This window comes from Peromyscus eremicus, chromosome 20 (genome assembly GCF_949786415.1).
Source record: "Peromyscus eremicus chromosome 20, PerEre_H2_v1, whole genome shotgun sequence".
Taxonomy (NCBI): domain Eukaryota; kingdom Metazoa; phylum Chordata; class Mammalia; order Rodentia; family Cricetidae; genus Peromyscus; species Peromyscus eremicus.
This window is the reverse complement of record NC_081436.1, coordinates 19,448,406-19,463,615: the sequence shown is the minus strand read 5'-3', so window position 1 is coordinate 19,463,615 and position 15,210 is coordinate 19,448,406. Positions and strand designations below refer to the sequence as shown.

The 15,210-nt window shown below is 49.9% G+C and overlaps 1 protein-coding gene across 2 annotated transcripts in view; it reads right to left on the bottom strand.

Moving 5' to 3' along the window:
- Efcab6 (EF-hand calcium binding domain 6) overlaps window positions 1–15,210 on the bottom strand; it is a 188,341-nt gene that overhangs the window by 50,085 nt on the left and 123,046 nt on the right. The window contains exons 19-21 of one of the 2 annotated variants that reach the window (XM_059248006.1): window positions 12,985–13,118; window positions 9,454–9,686; window positions 3,800–3,896 (exon numbers count right to left, since the gene is read on the bottom strand). In XM_059248006.1, the coding sequence (XP_059103989.1) occupies window positions 3,800–3,896; window positions 9,454–9,686; window positions 12,985–13,118 (464 nt within the window). Of the gene's footprint in view, window positions 1–3,799; window positions 3,897–4,880; window positions 4,999–9,453; window positions 9,687–12,984; window positions 13,119–15,210 lie in introns of those variants that run through there. The other variant, XM_059248008.1, reaches the window with a different exon arrangement.

Genomic DNA, 15,210 nt, shown 5'->3' with positions numbered 1-15,210 from the left:
AACAGAAGACGGTATTGAGTTACACGCAGAAGAGAGGACTGTCGACAGCTTCTGGAATGCTCTGAGGCACTTCTCTATGTAGTTTTAGGGTTTCTGTTTCTAAGGTGTGGGGGTGTGAGAGGCCAGAGGTTAAGCTCGGGTGCCAGGCCTCAGGTGCTGCCTGCCTTATGTTTTTGACACTGAGATGTGGGGCTCACTGATTGAGCCCCAGCGAGGACTGCAAACCCTAGGGATCCTTACTTCCCCTAGCAATGAGATTACACATGGACCACCATGCCTGGCTTTTTAAAATGTGGGTCCTAGGGATCCAACTCAGGTCTTATATGACTTTTTTTCTGAGACAGGGTCTTACTATGTAGACCTGGCTGGCCTAGACCAGGCTAGTCTCAAACTCCCAGATATTCACCTGCCTCTGCCTCCTGAGTGCTGGGATGAAAGGCATAGGCTACCAGGTTGAGCGGATATCAACTGAGCTGTTTCCCCAACCTTTAATATTTTAATGGAACTTGGAAAAATGATTTTTAAAAACTCTTCAAGAACAAGGAGTTGTCTACTAGCTATCCAGGATATATCCATAAGGGCTGGAGGGAAGCTGAGCAGTGGAGCATCTGCCTCCCGTACACGAGGGCCTGGATTCCATCTTACCCACAACCAACATGTGTTAAGACACATTCATAAGTTACAGCAACAGGAGAGGTGCAGAGCGGGAGGCCAGGACAGACAAACTGGTCACTGGTCAGATGAGGTGTTCAGGGGCTCTGTGGGGGGATGGGGGTGGAGGACAGAGATGGAGCTACAGGGCAGTGAAGTAAAGGTGGACTTGACAAGGAAATGCAGGGACACCTGGTCACCGTGCAGAAGAGATGAAGGTAGGCATGCCCTCCACACAGTGCACAGCTGGTCCACATTTCAAGACCTGAACTGTTGATTCCTGGAGAATGGGAGAAGGTCTTCACTGAGATCAAGGCAGGGCACAAAAAGGAAAAAAGAAAAAGACCCCAGCAAGCATTTCACAGAAAGCCCGATTAATGAAAAGATGTGCAGTCTCATTAATCAGCAACAAAATGTGAAGTGAAACTGAAGGAGATAATCCCACTCCTGCTGGAACGGGAAGCTCCCATGTGAGGGCAGGGTGCTGCAGGCGAGACTCAACACCCAAAATATGTTCTGTCTGGTCTCTGCACAAGTGTGCTGTCTGCAGGCCTAAGATAAAATTATTTTCCTCCATCCAGATGATGGCTGCATGGTGACTCCTTTAATTCTCTTTAAATTACATATTTGCCTTCTACATACCCCCACCCCAGAAGAGTCACAGTGTAAACATAACCAAGCTAACAGCAAAGGGTTCTAGCATAGGCCTGGCATGCAGGAATCTTGGAAGGCATTGCACTATCCCAACAGCGTGTGAACACCTGAGCAAACAACCACCACCGGCTGTCAGATGTGGAAGAGGAGTGAGGCCCGGGGGCTGGAGACACACAGGTGCAGTTTGTCAGGGCAGAAAGCCCAAGGGGCCAGGGAGGCAGAAGAACCCTTCCTCCCTCACACTGTGAGGCCAGCGTTTAGACAGCACGGGACAAGTCAACTTCAGATCCATCACTCCTGGGGGCAAGCGTGTACCAGCAAACTGCACCAACTGTGGGTAGAAACTGGATGCCCTGGCTAGCATCATACAAGGCGGGTTCAATGCTTGAAAATCCTCCAACGTGATCCATCATATGGACAGAAGGGGAAACAGTCACTTGGTCACCTCAACAGCTGCAGAAGCACATGATAAAACCTGACCCTCACTGATGACAATAACCCTCAGCAAACTAGGATCAGGAGGGAGCTCGCTTAACTAGACAAGAGACGGCTATAAAAGCCCCACAGCTGGCAACTGTACCTGGTCATGAGGACCCAGGAGCTGCCCACGAAGAGCGGATCAGCCACAACAGGTGGAAATGGGTAACTCTTGGTCAGAGTAGTGAGGAGGGAGAGGAGAGGAGGTGGGCCTGTCATCTTGGAGAGGGGACAAGAGTGAGGAGGAGGGAGAGAGGAAGGAGGCAGGCCTGTCACCTTGGAGGGGGGCTGGCAATGAGGAGGAGGGAGAGAAAGGAGGGTGTCGCCTGCCTCACTGGGCCACAGCCCACTCTCTGAGGACACAGTGTGGAGGAGAAGTAGACCAGACTAGGGAATCCAGCAGAAATCTGCATTAGGCAGGAGCCACAAAAGGGTAAATGACCCAATCAGACATGGAAAGGTCACCCTTGAAGACAGAGGGAAGACACTCCAGCATGCAATTGTGACCCTCCTTTCTAGAGTGAGGTCACTGTGTCCTTGGTGACCCCACATCCTAGAGTCGGGAAGAACCCACTCTGCCCATTCTGTCCTGTTGTCCCGTGGTTCAGCTGTTACTCTCATTGTCATACTGGATATCCATGACACCACAACTTGTGAGCTTGCTCATGGGGGTCACATGCCTTGGAAACGCGCTTCCTGTCACCTTGTCAAGATGGGATAAAACAGCTCTTAAGATGCCTGTTGGCTGCCAGGCGGTGGTGGTGCACGCCTTTAATCCCAGCACTTGGGAGGCAGAGCCAGGCGGATCTTTGTGAGTTCGAGGCCAGCCTGGTCTACAGGAAAGGCACCAAAACTACATAGAGAAACTCTGTCTCAAAAAAAAAAAAAAAAAAAAAAAAAACAACCAAACAACAACAAAAAAGATGCCCGTTGGCTGTTGCGTGAAATTACTGGTGGCTCGTTCTCCGATTTTCCCCTTAAACTTTAAATCCTCCCCAAGCCAGAGCTAACACCAGGAACTTCTCCACGCACTCCCGAGTTCCACACTTTCCTCCCACCAGTGGCCCTGCAGGTAAGAGTTTACTTGGGAAGGATCTAGTGGTGTGTCTCTGGGGCTGTTTGTTGTCTTTGTCAACATACAGGTTTTTATGAAACATCTAGGTGATGTTTTCAGGCTGGTGCTCTTCGGGGGCATGAAATTAAAATGATTCATTCTTGAAAGATACGCTCTCTTAGATTAACAAAACAAATTAAACATTTGAAAACCATAAAAATGTAATCTCTCTCTCTCCTCTCCATCTTTGCAGTAGCTCATGCATCTCAGGTTGGTTTCAAACTCACTCTGCAGCTGGAGCTGACCTTGAATTCCTGATCCTCCTACCTCCAACTTCCCAGAGCTGGGATGACAAGTGGGAGCTCTCGGTTCCTCTGAGACACAGACCTCCCTTGTAGCCTCAGTCTGCCCATGAACTCGCAGTGACCTCACTACCCGGGCCTCGAGAACGCTAGAACGACAGGCACATGCCACGAGCGACTTCTTTCCTCTACATCCTTGTGCACAGGTACACACTCCACAGTGTGGAGGTCAAAGGACAACTTGGAAGAGTCAGTTCTCCCCTTCCACAATGTGGGTTCTGGGGATTGAACTCGGGTCTTCCCGACTTGGCAGCAGGTTCCTCTACCTGCTGAGACATCTCACCAGCCCTTTATTGTATCTTTAAGCATCTTTGATAACTGTTAATTAACTCTACCTTTGAGTTCACTTTCCTTCGTTGTTAAAAGTAGACACAGAATGTTCTAGGTCTCTATAGTTATACCATCTCTATTACAAACAGTAATAGAAATATCTAAATAACATCATCATAATCGCAGTCACTGATGGTGTTTTGGTTAGAGACAAAGCCAAGACCATTCAGAGTGTTGGGGAGTATTTGAAGAATGGCAGGAACCAACAGGGTGGGCACCTGGCACCATCTCCCCTTCTATGCACTCCTCTGGCTCCCTTCCCCTTCCTTACCTTGGATAGGTCTGCCCATCTGGTTTTGGCTTTGACGATAAGGTACTGATGAGCCTGCTCACAGGCTAGCTCGGAATCTGCAACTTTCTGTTTATACCTTAAAAGAAGAATCAACAACTGTGTTTAGAAGTGATGGGCTTAGGATCTTCCCAACGGCCCCCACCTCCACTCTCAGTGCTTCAAAGATGCCATGAAAGTCTGTGATTTCACATCTAGACTAACAGTTCTTACAACACATTATTTCTCCCAGCTGCATGACAGGGGGTCTTCAGAAACTTTATTTTCAGATTTAAGAGAAATCATTTTTTCCCCCAGTACACAAAGCCCACAGGGCCTGTTTCCTCTCTGGGGGTTTGGGAAAGCAGAATATAAGTATAAAATGACATTAAGTGTCTTAGGTAGGAAACAATTAGTAAGCTTTGGTTCTGATTTTGCAAGTCTAAGTAGAAGAACAGACCCCAGTCCGCGGAGGTGCAAGTAGAAAGCATGGAGGTCCCTTCTCCCAGCCCCAGATACTTTTCCTTTTCAAGACTTGTGTTTATTATTTCTAAATATGATGTGTATACACGGGGGGCGGGGCAGTAAGTACACATGAGTATACTGTGTATACTCGGAGGAGCTGGGCTGCAGGTGGTTGTGAGCTGCCTGACATGGGAACTAAACTTGGCCCCCCCCCCCACAAGAGCAGGGTGTGCTCCTAATAGCTGAGACATCCCCATGCCCACCACAGCTCATTTTCCAGGGTTACGCTTATATTTACTTACAGATGAGGGACACTTAAGAGACCTTAAAAAGATCTTGTGCTGCTGGCCCTGGACAGGCCTCTGTGAGGCACAGTGGTGGCTGTAGCTGAAGAGGGAGGGGGGATGCCTAGGCTGTTCTGCCTACCAAGCAGATCAGGAAACTGTGGACGACTGAGGTCACTGGCCTGGTCAGCGGCTGCCTCCAGCATCCGTGCCTTGCCCCGGGCCCTATCTGCCTCCTGCTCTGGCCCCTTCTTGCCCTTCCTACTTAATGCTTCTGGTATCCCTGACTACACCCCCTCTACCCACAGAGCCATGCCATGAGCGTCTGGCCTCACCCATGTTTCTTCGCCATGTCTCTCCAACTGCCTACTGGACTTCTCAGAACCACGGAACTTCAAGGGTGGGAAAGGATCCGCTGCTCTGCCACCCCAGCCTCTGTGACTGTGGCCCCCGCGGGGGACCTGGGAAGGCTGGCAGGATCCTCTGATGTTTTCTCCACTGGCTTGGAAGGATGGAAGCCCGGTGAGGCGCTGAGAAGCCTCCCTGGGTGACCCTGCGCTGCCTGCCGTGCAGGGTGGCAGCTTTTGGTAGCCCCGCCCTCTGTGTCTCCACTCTTTAAAGCGGCATTCTGACCCCAGTTACTTTCAGCATGGAGACGCAGCGAGGCTGCATCTTGTTTACACAAGTAAACAACCGCCATCTGCCAGCACAGCAGGAGCCACAAACTGGTAAATAATTTATCTGTGCCAATAAATAACAGCACCTGCGAATAGGTGGGATCCTGTCAGAAATGCCAGGCGCATGAGCTTATCCGTCCGGCCAGATGTAGCCCCTCACCTGGGCCTATGAAAGAAGGAGTGTCTTAAGATGAGACGGGGCGGGCACAGGGACCAGCCACCTGGAAAGCTGTCAGGGGGTGGACCCTGCCTCTGTTCCTGGGCTCCAGCTCAGGTACAGGTTCTCATGTGGAGATACATGGCTCACTTTAAACTGTCAATCAGGACAACCTGCCATGCTGACCCTCACTTGGCAACTTTGTACCCTGGACAGCCCTGTGGTGGAGGCTATAGCAGCATGATCTGTGCCCTACAATCACTTCCCCTGCATCCGCACGGGATCCTGGCCTCCAGGACAGCTCTCTGAACTCTAGCCCTTTTGAAGACACTTTGCAGCCTGTACCTATAGATGAATGGGGCCTGAGAGTCACCAGGACTGGAAGATAAGATGGGCATGGTGGTGTACGTCTCTGCTCTCAGGAGTGAAGATAGGAACATTGCGGGAGCTCTCAGGCCAGCTTGGACTATACCATAAGACCCTGTCTCAAGAAAAGAAAACCAAAACCCACACGGAAATCAAATGGATGACAAGATCTTGCATCATCAACGGCCACAGGAATCAAATGAAATGAGGAATTACTTGGTAAAACTGAGGCAGCTTGTGAACTTGAGACCGTTTATAGATCGTGGTAGCACAGGAAGACATAAACATGTCGACCATTATGGGCACAGATTGCTTAGGGACAGTTGCTGCTGTTCCCTTTAGACTCTTAATCCTACCTGTTCACAGAGGACTTTCCTGGACCTCCCTAGAGGTGCTCCAGGACTCTGGTGCACAGGCTCCCTCAACCACATCACACACCCACACAGCCTGTACACAACCCTGCTTCTTTTCTAGGCTCTGGGCCTCCATCAGCAATGCCTCATTCCTTTCTTATTCCTTGACCCCTCAGGTTCTGACAGTTGTCAGACTAGCCTTCCTCTGGTCAGCCATAGCAAACACTTACAGGCCCAGCACCCGCAGTGCATGACTACCAGTCTACATCCTCGAGGAACAGACACTATGACTTAATACAAATGCCAGACAAAAGTAATCAGGTTACCTCAGAGACGAGTGTCTCCAGAAATGGAGGGAAGGCTTAAGCAGGGGGTCAGGGAACAGCTCACAAGCAGGGGGAAGGCTCAGGGAGCCCCCGGGCCTTGAGAGTCCTAGATGCAATCCTTGTCGCCTTCCTCTGTCTCCCCCTCTTTCCTCATGTTACCCTAAAGTCAGACCTAAGAGAGGCACAACTATATGACCACCACCAGGCTCAACCCTAAGATTTTCTAGTACAGTTAGTCCCTGGGCAGGAGAGTGGGTGGAGTCAGAGATGGGAGTGAGCTGGGAGAAGGCCCCACATCTGTGTCACAAGTCCAGATCTGTCTCCGATGTTCGCTGGTGGCCCAGCAGTGGCTCTGGGAGCTGCTGCTGCCGCTGGGCCTGGGCCTGGGGTGAACCACAGTGTCCCCGAAGGAGGACTGTCATGGCTTGTATAGCTGGATGGATCCGGGAGTCCCAGGAGAAAGGGCAGGACCCTCAGGCTAAAGAGACTAAGTGTCAACTGCCTACTGAGGCAGGCCAGCCGGCCAGTCCGCACACCACAGAGGATTCTAAAAGGCCCAGGGTATCATAGTGCAATACTGCAGATGCCCAGGATACGACTCAACATTCTATTATTAACCAAAAAACAAGAAAAAATCTCAAAAACTATGAAGGTAAAAGATGCACCAGTGAGCACAGCGCTGAAACCATGAGAGCCAACGGTGGCTGCGGCAGCCCAAAGGCTTGCCCAGGGGAGAAGGGCAAGCCTTCCAGAAGTTCTAAGTAAAGAAACAGAGATGGGAGAGGAAGGAGGGAGGGAAGGGGGATTCCCAGCACCCATATCAGGCAGCTTACAACTGCCTGTAATTCCCGCTTCAGAGGACCCAACACTCTCCTGTCCTCCATGGGAACCCATACACATGTAGTACCTACATACATGAAGCGTGCCTGTGCACACACATACACAGAAACAGATATTGTAAGAAGAAAGAAAAGACCGTAATAAGGAGAAAGCTGACTGAATCTCCCCGGCAGGAGGGGGTGCTGACAGGAACCCCATGAACTTGTCCTTCTAGTTCCTCACTGCAGAGCCCAGGGTTCCACTGTGCCTTTAAGAACTCTCTTCCACCCCTCTGGAGGGTGGGGTTAGAGTTTACGCACAGTTCTCAAGATGCCTGGGGATGAGACGTGAGATAGGAAGGGGCTTCAACGCCATCGCCATGAGAGTCAGAGGTAGGACAGCCCCACGGGAGGCACAGCTCACAGGAGCGGAAGGACACACACAGTGAATGGCATCTTTGAGGACACATGGAGACCTGGCAGCTCTCTGTGTTGGTCACCCAGCGGGAAAGACTTGGCTGCACAGCGTTCCATGATAAGACTCTGTACAGTCTATCTTTGTGACAAGGACCCATGACAGTACGTACACTTGTGTGGCGGTGAGCGGCGAGATGGCCAGGGTGGCTGTGCTAACAGGTGAGTGGGAGATAGGTCCCTGGGCCAAGCCATCGCAGTGGGTATCCACAAAGGGAGAGACAGTGTTTGATGCTATGAAGCAAACAAGAGGCCATCCTCTCTTTCACACAGCAACAGACTCTCAAAGGGACAGGAGAGGCCTGCAGCACAGGGGTCCCAACCAAGGGACGGGGGGGTTCTACAAACAGGTGACTTTGTGGAGACACCAGTGCTCCTCCCTGCCCTCCACCTCTCCTTGGTGTCTGAGGAACATATCACCAACTCTTCTCTGAGACCCAGGTCCCTCCCCCCTAAGACTAGACAGGAATGCCTCCTGACTGGGCCCATGGGGTCTCCTGAGGCACAGCACTGGGTCTGTCCAGGACAGCACTGTCTAAAGCCATGTCTTGCTTCTGGTCTCAGATCTGTCTCTCCCAGACTCCTGGTCCTGTGCCACTAGGATCCAGCCTCTGCTCCCTGATCCATCCTCTACTCTGGGGCTGCTGGAGGATCTCTCTAGAAGGAAAACTGATTCCTTCATCCCACAGCATGGAAATCTACCTAGCTGCTGGGAAGGGGGAATGCGTGGGCCCCCTGACTCCTCCCCGCCATGTCCCACTGTGCGGCCATGCCTCCACCAGCATCTTCTGAGGTTGACCTCTGAGGCTGATCTCTGACCTCCACACACATGTGCACACATGCATACATACCCACGCCCGTATGTGCATAGACATGAACACACACGTGCTTTAAAAAGAATGATGCAGTAATTGTCAAGGACAGACCAGCTACTCTGTTTGACGTCAGATTTCTACAGATGTCATTGGATGCTTCTATGACAGGTATCCCTTAGACAGTAGCCACACTCACTCAGACAGGGAAGCCTGAGTGGGCACCAAGACTCTCCTTCTGGACAGAGTGAAGCCTTGTGGGTCAGGCAGGGATGTAGGCACCACTGTCCAGGACAGGCTGGAAGGAGGTCCCTGCATCTCCTGAGAAACTGTCATGGATGGCTCTGTGCATCCCTAAACTTTCACATTTGGCCTGGATGGACATCTGGAGCTGAGGAGGAGATGGGGCATCCATTTATGTGTCAGTTCATGCGTTTACTTGACCAGGGGCACTTGAGCCTTGTTCCTGTGAAGCCCTCAGCTGCCCTGCAGTGGTCTCGGATGACAGAGTGTGTCCAGGGGTTGCTGATGTTTCAGCCTTGAAAGGCTGAGTAGAAAGTACACATCTAACTCAAGGCAGAGAAATGGACAAATAAGTACGTGTATGCACTTACATTGATGAGAAAAAGCCTGGAACGATAAGCAGTGAGCTATGAAGCCACAACCCATGGTAGAAACTTGCATATCTTCTCTGAATTGTTCCACCTACTGTGCGGTGTGTGTGTGCATGCGCATGTGCGTGTGTGCGTGCGTGCGTGCATGCGTGCGTGCGTGCGTGCGTGTGTGTGTGTTCTTAAACTCGGGGGGAAAAAGATGGCTCCAGGGTCATTTTTGTGTCCCACTGTGGCTGCAGCAGAACGGTTGCTGGCCTTCCAAGTGGAGAGGCTGGCACGCACCGACGGCTCTGAGCACACCACCTTCTTACCTAATTTGCCTTTGAGGTGCCTCGTCTGCTTTCCAGGGTCTGTTCTCACAGAGGTTCTGAAACTCTCGGAAGTTTAGAGTGACACTAAGTCTCAAGCCCAGGAGGCAGAGGAAGCGCTCAAACTCGCTGTCCTTCATGTTGAGCTGTAGCTGCTGGAGCAATCTGTGAAGATCATGCATGTTGATTATGCCATCCCTGTCAGTGTCTATTTTAAAGAAGGCAGAGTAGGGGTCCTAGAAACAAAACGCACACGTCAACGCACTTCCCTTCCATACCTACTCACCACTCAAAGCCACCCCCCTGCAAAGACACGGGTTCCCACGGTGGCTCCTGGGGACCCCACTGCTCCTGGCTTCCTGGCCTTGGATGCCTCTCCCGGGAGTGGGCAACTTGGAGGAGTTGGAGAACGTGGCCAGCTTGGGACAGCTGCATGTCCTGTACCTGTATGTGGACTGAGGAAAGTAGGTGGGGCTTCCTAGAGCATTTAAGGCTCTCCCTGCTTCCTGAGGTGTTTGGAATGTCTGGCCACTTCTCTTTCCAGATCTGCAAATCCTATGCCAGGTTTCACACCCAGGAGCCACGTGCACCAGGGCTCTGTCTGGAAGGTGGGGCACAGGCCCACTGCTCTGTCCATGGTGCTGCCTGGAGGCTCCATGATTCCCATGGATTTTGCATATGAAGAAACAGGTCCAAGGGTCACTGGGGACTTGTGACTTAACTGCTGGTATACCCCATAGCAGACTACTTGTCACACCTTTTTACTAACAGTGTGACTTGGGGCAAGACATCTTCCCTTGCCACCCTTCATTTCTTCCTCTGTAAAATGGCTAAAGAATGTGCCACATTTCAGAGGTCACTTGGCGTGTTTAGTGAGTGTCCTAGAATGCTGTTCGTCACTGGGTCTGTTGCCTAAAGTCAGAAAGCAAGTACAAGCCTCTTTCTGGACCAACACCTGCACTGTGGCCACAATGTGCCTTGTACCTCTGCAATGCTGTTGGCATGGTTTTAGTACCCTTGTGTCTGTGGGTCCCTCACACAGCTCTCACTCAGGAACCTGTCTGGGGTCTTAGAGGCACCACCCTATTCCCCTCACTCTACAGCTCCCCAGTAGGAGTTGTTCAGAACACTGAGTTGGCTTGTTCCATGTTAGTGTCTAATTAGAGGATCTGGGATTTGGTGGAAAGTTCTAGCTGAGTTTGTTCACTGATTCAGTCACCAAACATTACTATGTGCAGTCACTGTGCTGAACACTTTGGGGACTGTTTAGATGACTCTGGCTCTGCCTTAGAGTCACTGCCATCCAGAGGAGAAGAGGCTCTGGTGGTGGTGGGGTACTTAGTGGGGCTGCAGACTCATCTGTCCGCTGGTTCCCTCTAAGTTTGGCTCTGAGTTTCCCATACTCAAGATGCTCAGATATCCAGACTGAACAAGGCCAAAGGCAAACCTCTTGCTCAACCCTCACAGGCCTCTCGCCTCTGTAGATGGTAGCTTATTCTTAATAATAAAGTCCTCTCTTTCATGTCTCAAGAATGTGTTACACTCCACTTACTCCCTGAACCTGGAACCTACCCTTCACACCTAACTGCCTCAATCCCACCTACAGCCCTGAACCCCCAGGAATCTGACAGAATTTTGGCTACTTTCTCATCTACACCAGCCTATCCCTGAACCCTAGCCATTCATGCTGTCCATCCCCTGTGCTCGGTGTCTCCCTTATAGAGAGCCCAACTTATGAACCTCATCCCTTCCCACATCCCCCTGCTGCTCTCTGACACCCAAGGCTGCCTCGGGCCATGTTGGTGAGCCCTGCCTCCACAGTCACAGTGCCTGCGAAGTCTGTTTCTGTCTCGCTTCTTGCCTCTGCCTGCAGGTTGACTCATGAGCACAAGACCTGTGCTCCCCATCTGTCCGGCTCGAGTCCCAGCTCCCAGAGCAATGCCCCGCAGTCAAATGTGATAAAGCTAGTTGGATAAACGAGGCTAAGAGTATGCTCTGGGTACCCGTCAGGTGCTAACTCTCCTCTGGGTGCAGCCAAAGCACAGCCCTTGACATATGTCCCTCTCACAGTGCTGGGGAGGAAAGGCAGGAGGCAAGTAACAGCACTCCAATGTGACACACAGCACAGCAGCCGAGGGTGAGACCAGGGTCCCACCAGCCTTCACTGCGGTGCTACAGGCACAAGGGGGGTCCCGGTTCCCTATAATCAATCCTCCCAACTTTACAAACTTCAGTCACTCCTCATCTCTGCATGACCCCTCCCCAGCATGACAACCCCAAGTATCAGCACACAGGCCTGGCACCTGAACAGAGGTACGCCAGTTCCTGGCTATGGCATTCAGTAGGTGTTGGTTGAGCTTGGGGTAAGTTTCTCTCCATCTCTGACCATCAGTGCCCTCAGCATCCACTCAATAGGGTGGGTGGAGATGAAAACAAGCACATGTGTTCACCACCTGGCACGTGACGTAAAGCCTCACTTAGTCACCAATTGATCACCTTGTGTGGCAAGCAGGTGGCAGCCACTTGGGGTACTGTGGTGAAGGAATGATGGGGATCCTGGATCAAGCCTCTTACGATGGCATGCAGGCTCGGTGCCCTGAGGGCCAGCAGATCCATGGGGCTCATGTGAGGGCCTACGGGGAACAGGAAGATGAGGTGGCCAAAGCTGTCCCAAAGGAGAGGAGGGGCTGCCCAGGAAAGGAACAGAAGGTACAAAGGAGATGGGGACCAGGCCAGAGCGGAACCAGAGTGAGCAGTCGGAGTGAAGCAGGCGACTGAGCAGAGCCATGTGTGGATGGAGCACCCTGCAAAGTTAGCTGCAGACTGTGCGGTGGAAAATGGAGTGTAGACAGGTAACATGCCCTCTTCCTGCGGGCCTGCTTCATTCTGCCCATTAAAGGAATGGGGTGTTGGTGCAAAAGCCTGGACCTGCAGAGATGCAGCCACCGGCATGCTGGCACAACTGTCCTTGCCAGCCAGGTGACCAGGTTGAAGATCAAGCATTTGATTTGGGCTTCAGAGTTGGAGCAGGGGCCCCTTCCTCCTCTGGGTAGTCCACCTTAAAGGGCTCTGCCTTCTTGTCCCACAGTACTCAACCAAGACCCCCTCAGCAGCCAGCCATGGTGTCTAGGAGTTGCTACTCACTGTCTGTGTCTTGGACAAGAGAAGACTCCAGGCAGGGTACTCAAACATTCAGTGTAGACTCTGCATGCAGTGAGCATGCAACATTTGTTTGGTGAGTGAATAAGTGCAAACAGGTGTGTATAGGATCCTGAGTCCACTGTCCCATGGGTGGCCATGCCCCCTGAAAAGAGGGGCTCCTTTTTTCTACCATCAGTGTTGACTAGGCATTTCAGCAGGGTTGGGGCCTCAAGGTTAGGCTCCCCACCCCACCCCAGGCCAGTCCCTGTCTCTGTGTGTCCCTTGGAGCTGCTGGGCCCGACTGGATACCAGAATTCACACATGTGTGAGCTGTGGGGTGGGGAGCAGGGTTGGAGCCTTAGAAAAGCTATGATGTAGAGGATCACATGTTACCGAGAACAGCTCCTTCTGCTTCTTGGGGAAGAGTCTCAGGCATTCTTCCGCGGATATGAAGTGGTCATCCAACTTTGTTTTTGAGGTAGTGCGTGGCTGCAGTGGGACAGTTTCCAGTCCACTCAGCTTAGTGTCTGAAAGGATATCAAGTGGGAGACTTTCATTAGCTCTGCACACACCCCTCTGTGTCTACTTCCCCTCTGAAACCTAGTTGAGTAAGACCCCACATGACATGGCATCCCACGGTCCCAGCTCAGCACTGTTACTATCAGGACTCACCTTCTTTACCCCCCAACATGTCTTAGAAAGGCTCTTATCTCAAAGGGAGCATGGTTTCTACACCATGGGGACACATGACACTCAATACTCTTGGTGTGTACACCTGTCCCGTGATTCTGTCCTTCCTTGGTTCATCGCCTGATTCTCAGGGCCAGAGGAGGACTTCTGCCTCATCTTTTGCTCTCTAGAATCATGTCCTAAAGACAGGATATGAAATTTGGTCCCTGCTCATGAATTCGGCAGGCTTTCCTCACCACTGTATCCTTGCCAAGGGCATCGCTGGTGACAACAAGCCAGAACAACATCACAGAGCTCATAGTCTTGGGCTAGGGGACTGTGGCAGGGAATGTTGTTCGAATCTTAGATGGTCTTTTAATAAAAAACCCAGAGCCAGATATCAGGGTGAAAGTGGAAAGATCAGAGAAGCAGAACAGCCAGCCACTAGTTCTTACCACTATGAAATCCTCAACCTAAAGAGAGTGAGTTCCTGTTTCCTCATGCCTTATACACCTTTCTCTGCCCTACCATATTACTTCCTGGGATTAAAGGCATGTGTGATTCCCAAGCAAAGGCATGAGATCTCAAGTGCTGGGATTAAAGGTGTGTGCCACCACTGCCTGACCTCTATGTCTAATCTAGTGGCTGGCTCTGTCCTCTGATTTTCAGGCAAGTTTATTAGGGTATACAATATATTACCACATTTCTCCTTTTTTTGTCTAAAATAATAAAATAAGGTTATAACTAATATAAGAAAAAACTATATACAATAAGTACAGTAAGTATATACAATATATATAGTCAAGAATTATATTAACAATATCCATTCCATTGACATTTGACAAATTTAGACAAAAACTCCATTATTTATCCTATCTTGGTAAGTCCAAAATGTACCTAATTCACTTTCTATCCTAACTTGTATTACCAACTGAAAACTATATTTGATGTCTTTCAAACTTATACACTTTATACCTCTGTAGTGAGTTTCTTTTCGGAATTTGTTAACAAGGAAAACTATAACTATCTAGTTTTTAACTCCCTCAGAGAACTGAGAAGGAAGTAATATTAACTAAGTAAGCAGGAAATACAAACAAGCAACTTCCAAAAAAAAATGTGAGAAATGACAGAAATAGCTGGCTGCCTGGACAAGCACCCAAGATTTCTCTGCAATGTTGGGGCATCCATCTTCAGCCTGCAGGCTTAGCATATCTGACAGACTCATCTGTGAGGCCGTGTTTTCTGAAGGGCCTTCCTACCTTGTCTTGACAAGGTTCGGCAGTCCTTTCTTTTGTGTCCTGCTTGTCCATTTTGGACAGCATACTGTCAGCAGTTCAGGAAAGGGCATTTTCTTTCCCAGTGACTAACTTGCCACAAAGAAAATAAACTCCATAAGGAGTTTCTTCAATACTCAACATCTTCTCTGAAGTAGATGGGTGCTGCCAGGAGCAGACATGTCTCATTGTCATAAAAAAAAATCTATGTTATTAAAACATCTTAAAGGCCATATTCTGTAGATCTCTGAAGTGTTTGAAAATGACCTGTATATCTAAGATATATTTCTGTTTGACCTTGAAAACATACCTAACATGACTACAAGTTCGATTGTAATAGATGACTAACTACTAACTTGCATTTCTTTATATCCTAATTAGTTGGTAATAACTTTCAAGGACTAGCAATTTGCACTACATTGTTAAATGAGCTGTACAGGTACAATACCTTGGACAAGAGTAGAAATATATGTATAGTATTCTCTAACAAAATCAAATTCAAATTTGTATTAATATACATAATTTGGAAACAATATATGAAAATCCAATCCAATGTAAAATATTTAAAACTAGTAGTTGCTTTTTAAAAGTAGGTTCAATAATTACCTTTTTTATCCTATCATATCCATATTCTCCCTTTTTTCTTTTCTTTTCAATAATTTACCCTTTATCCTAT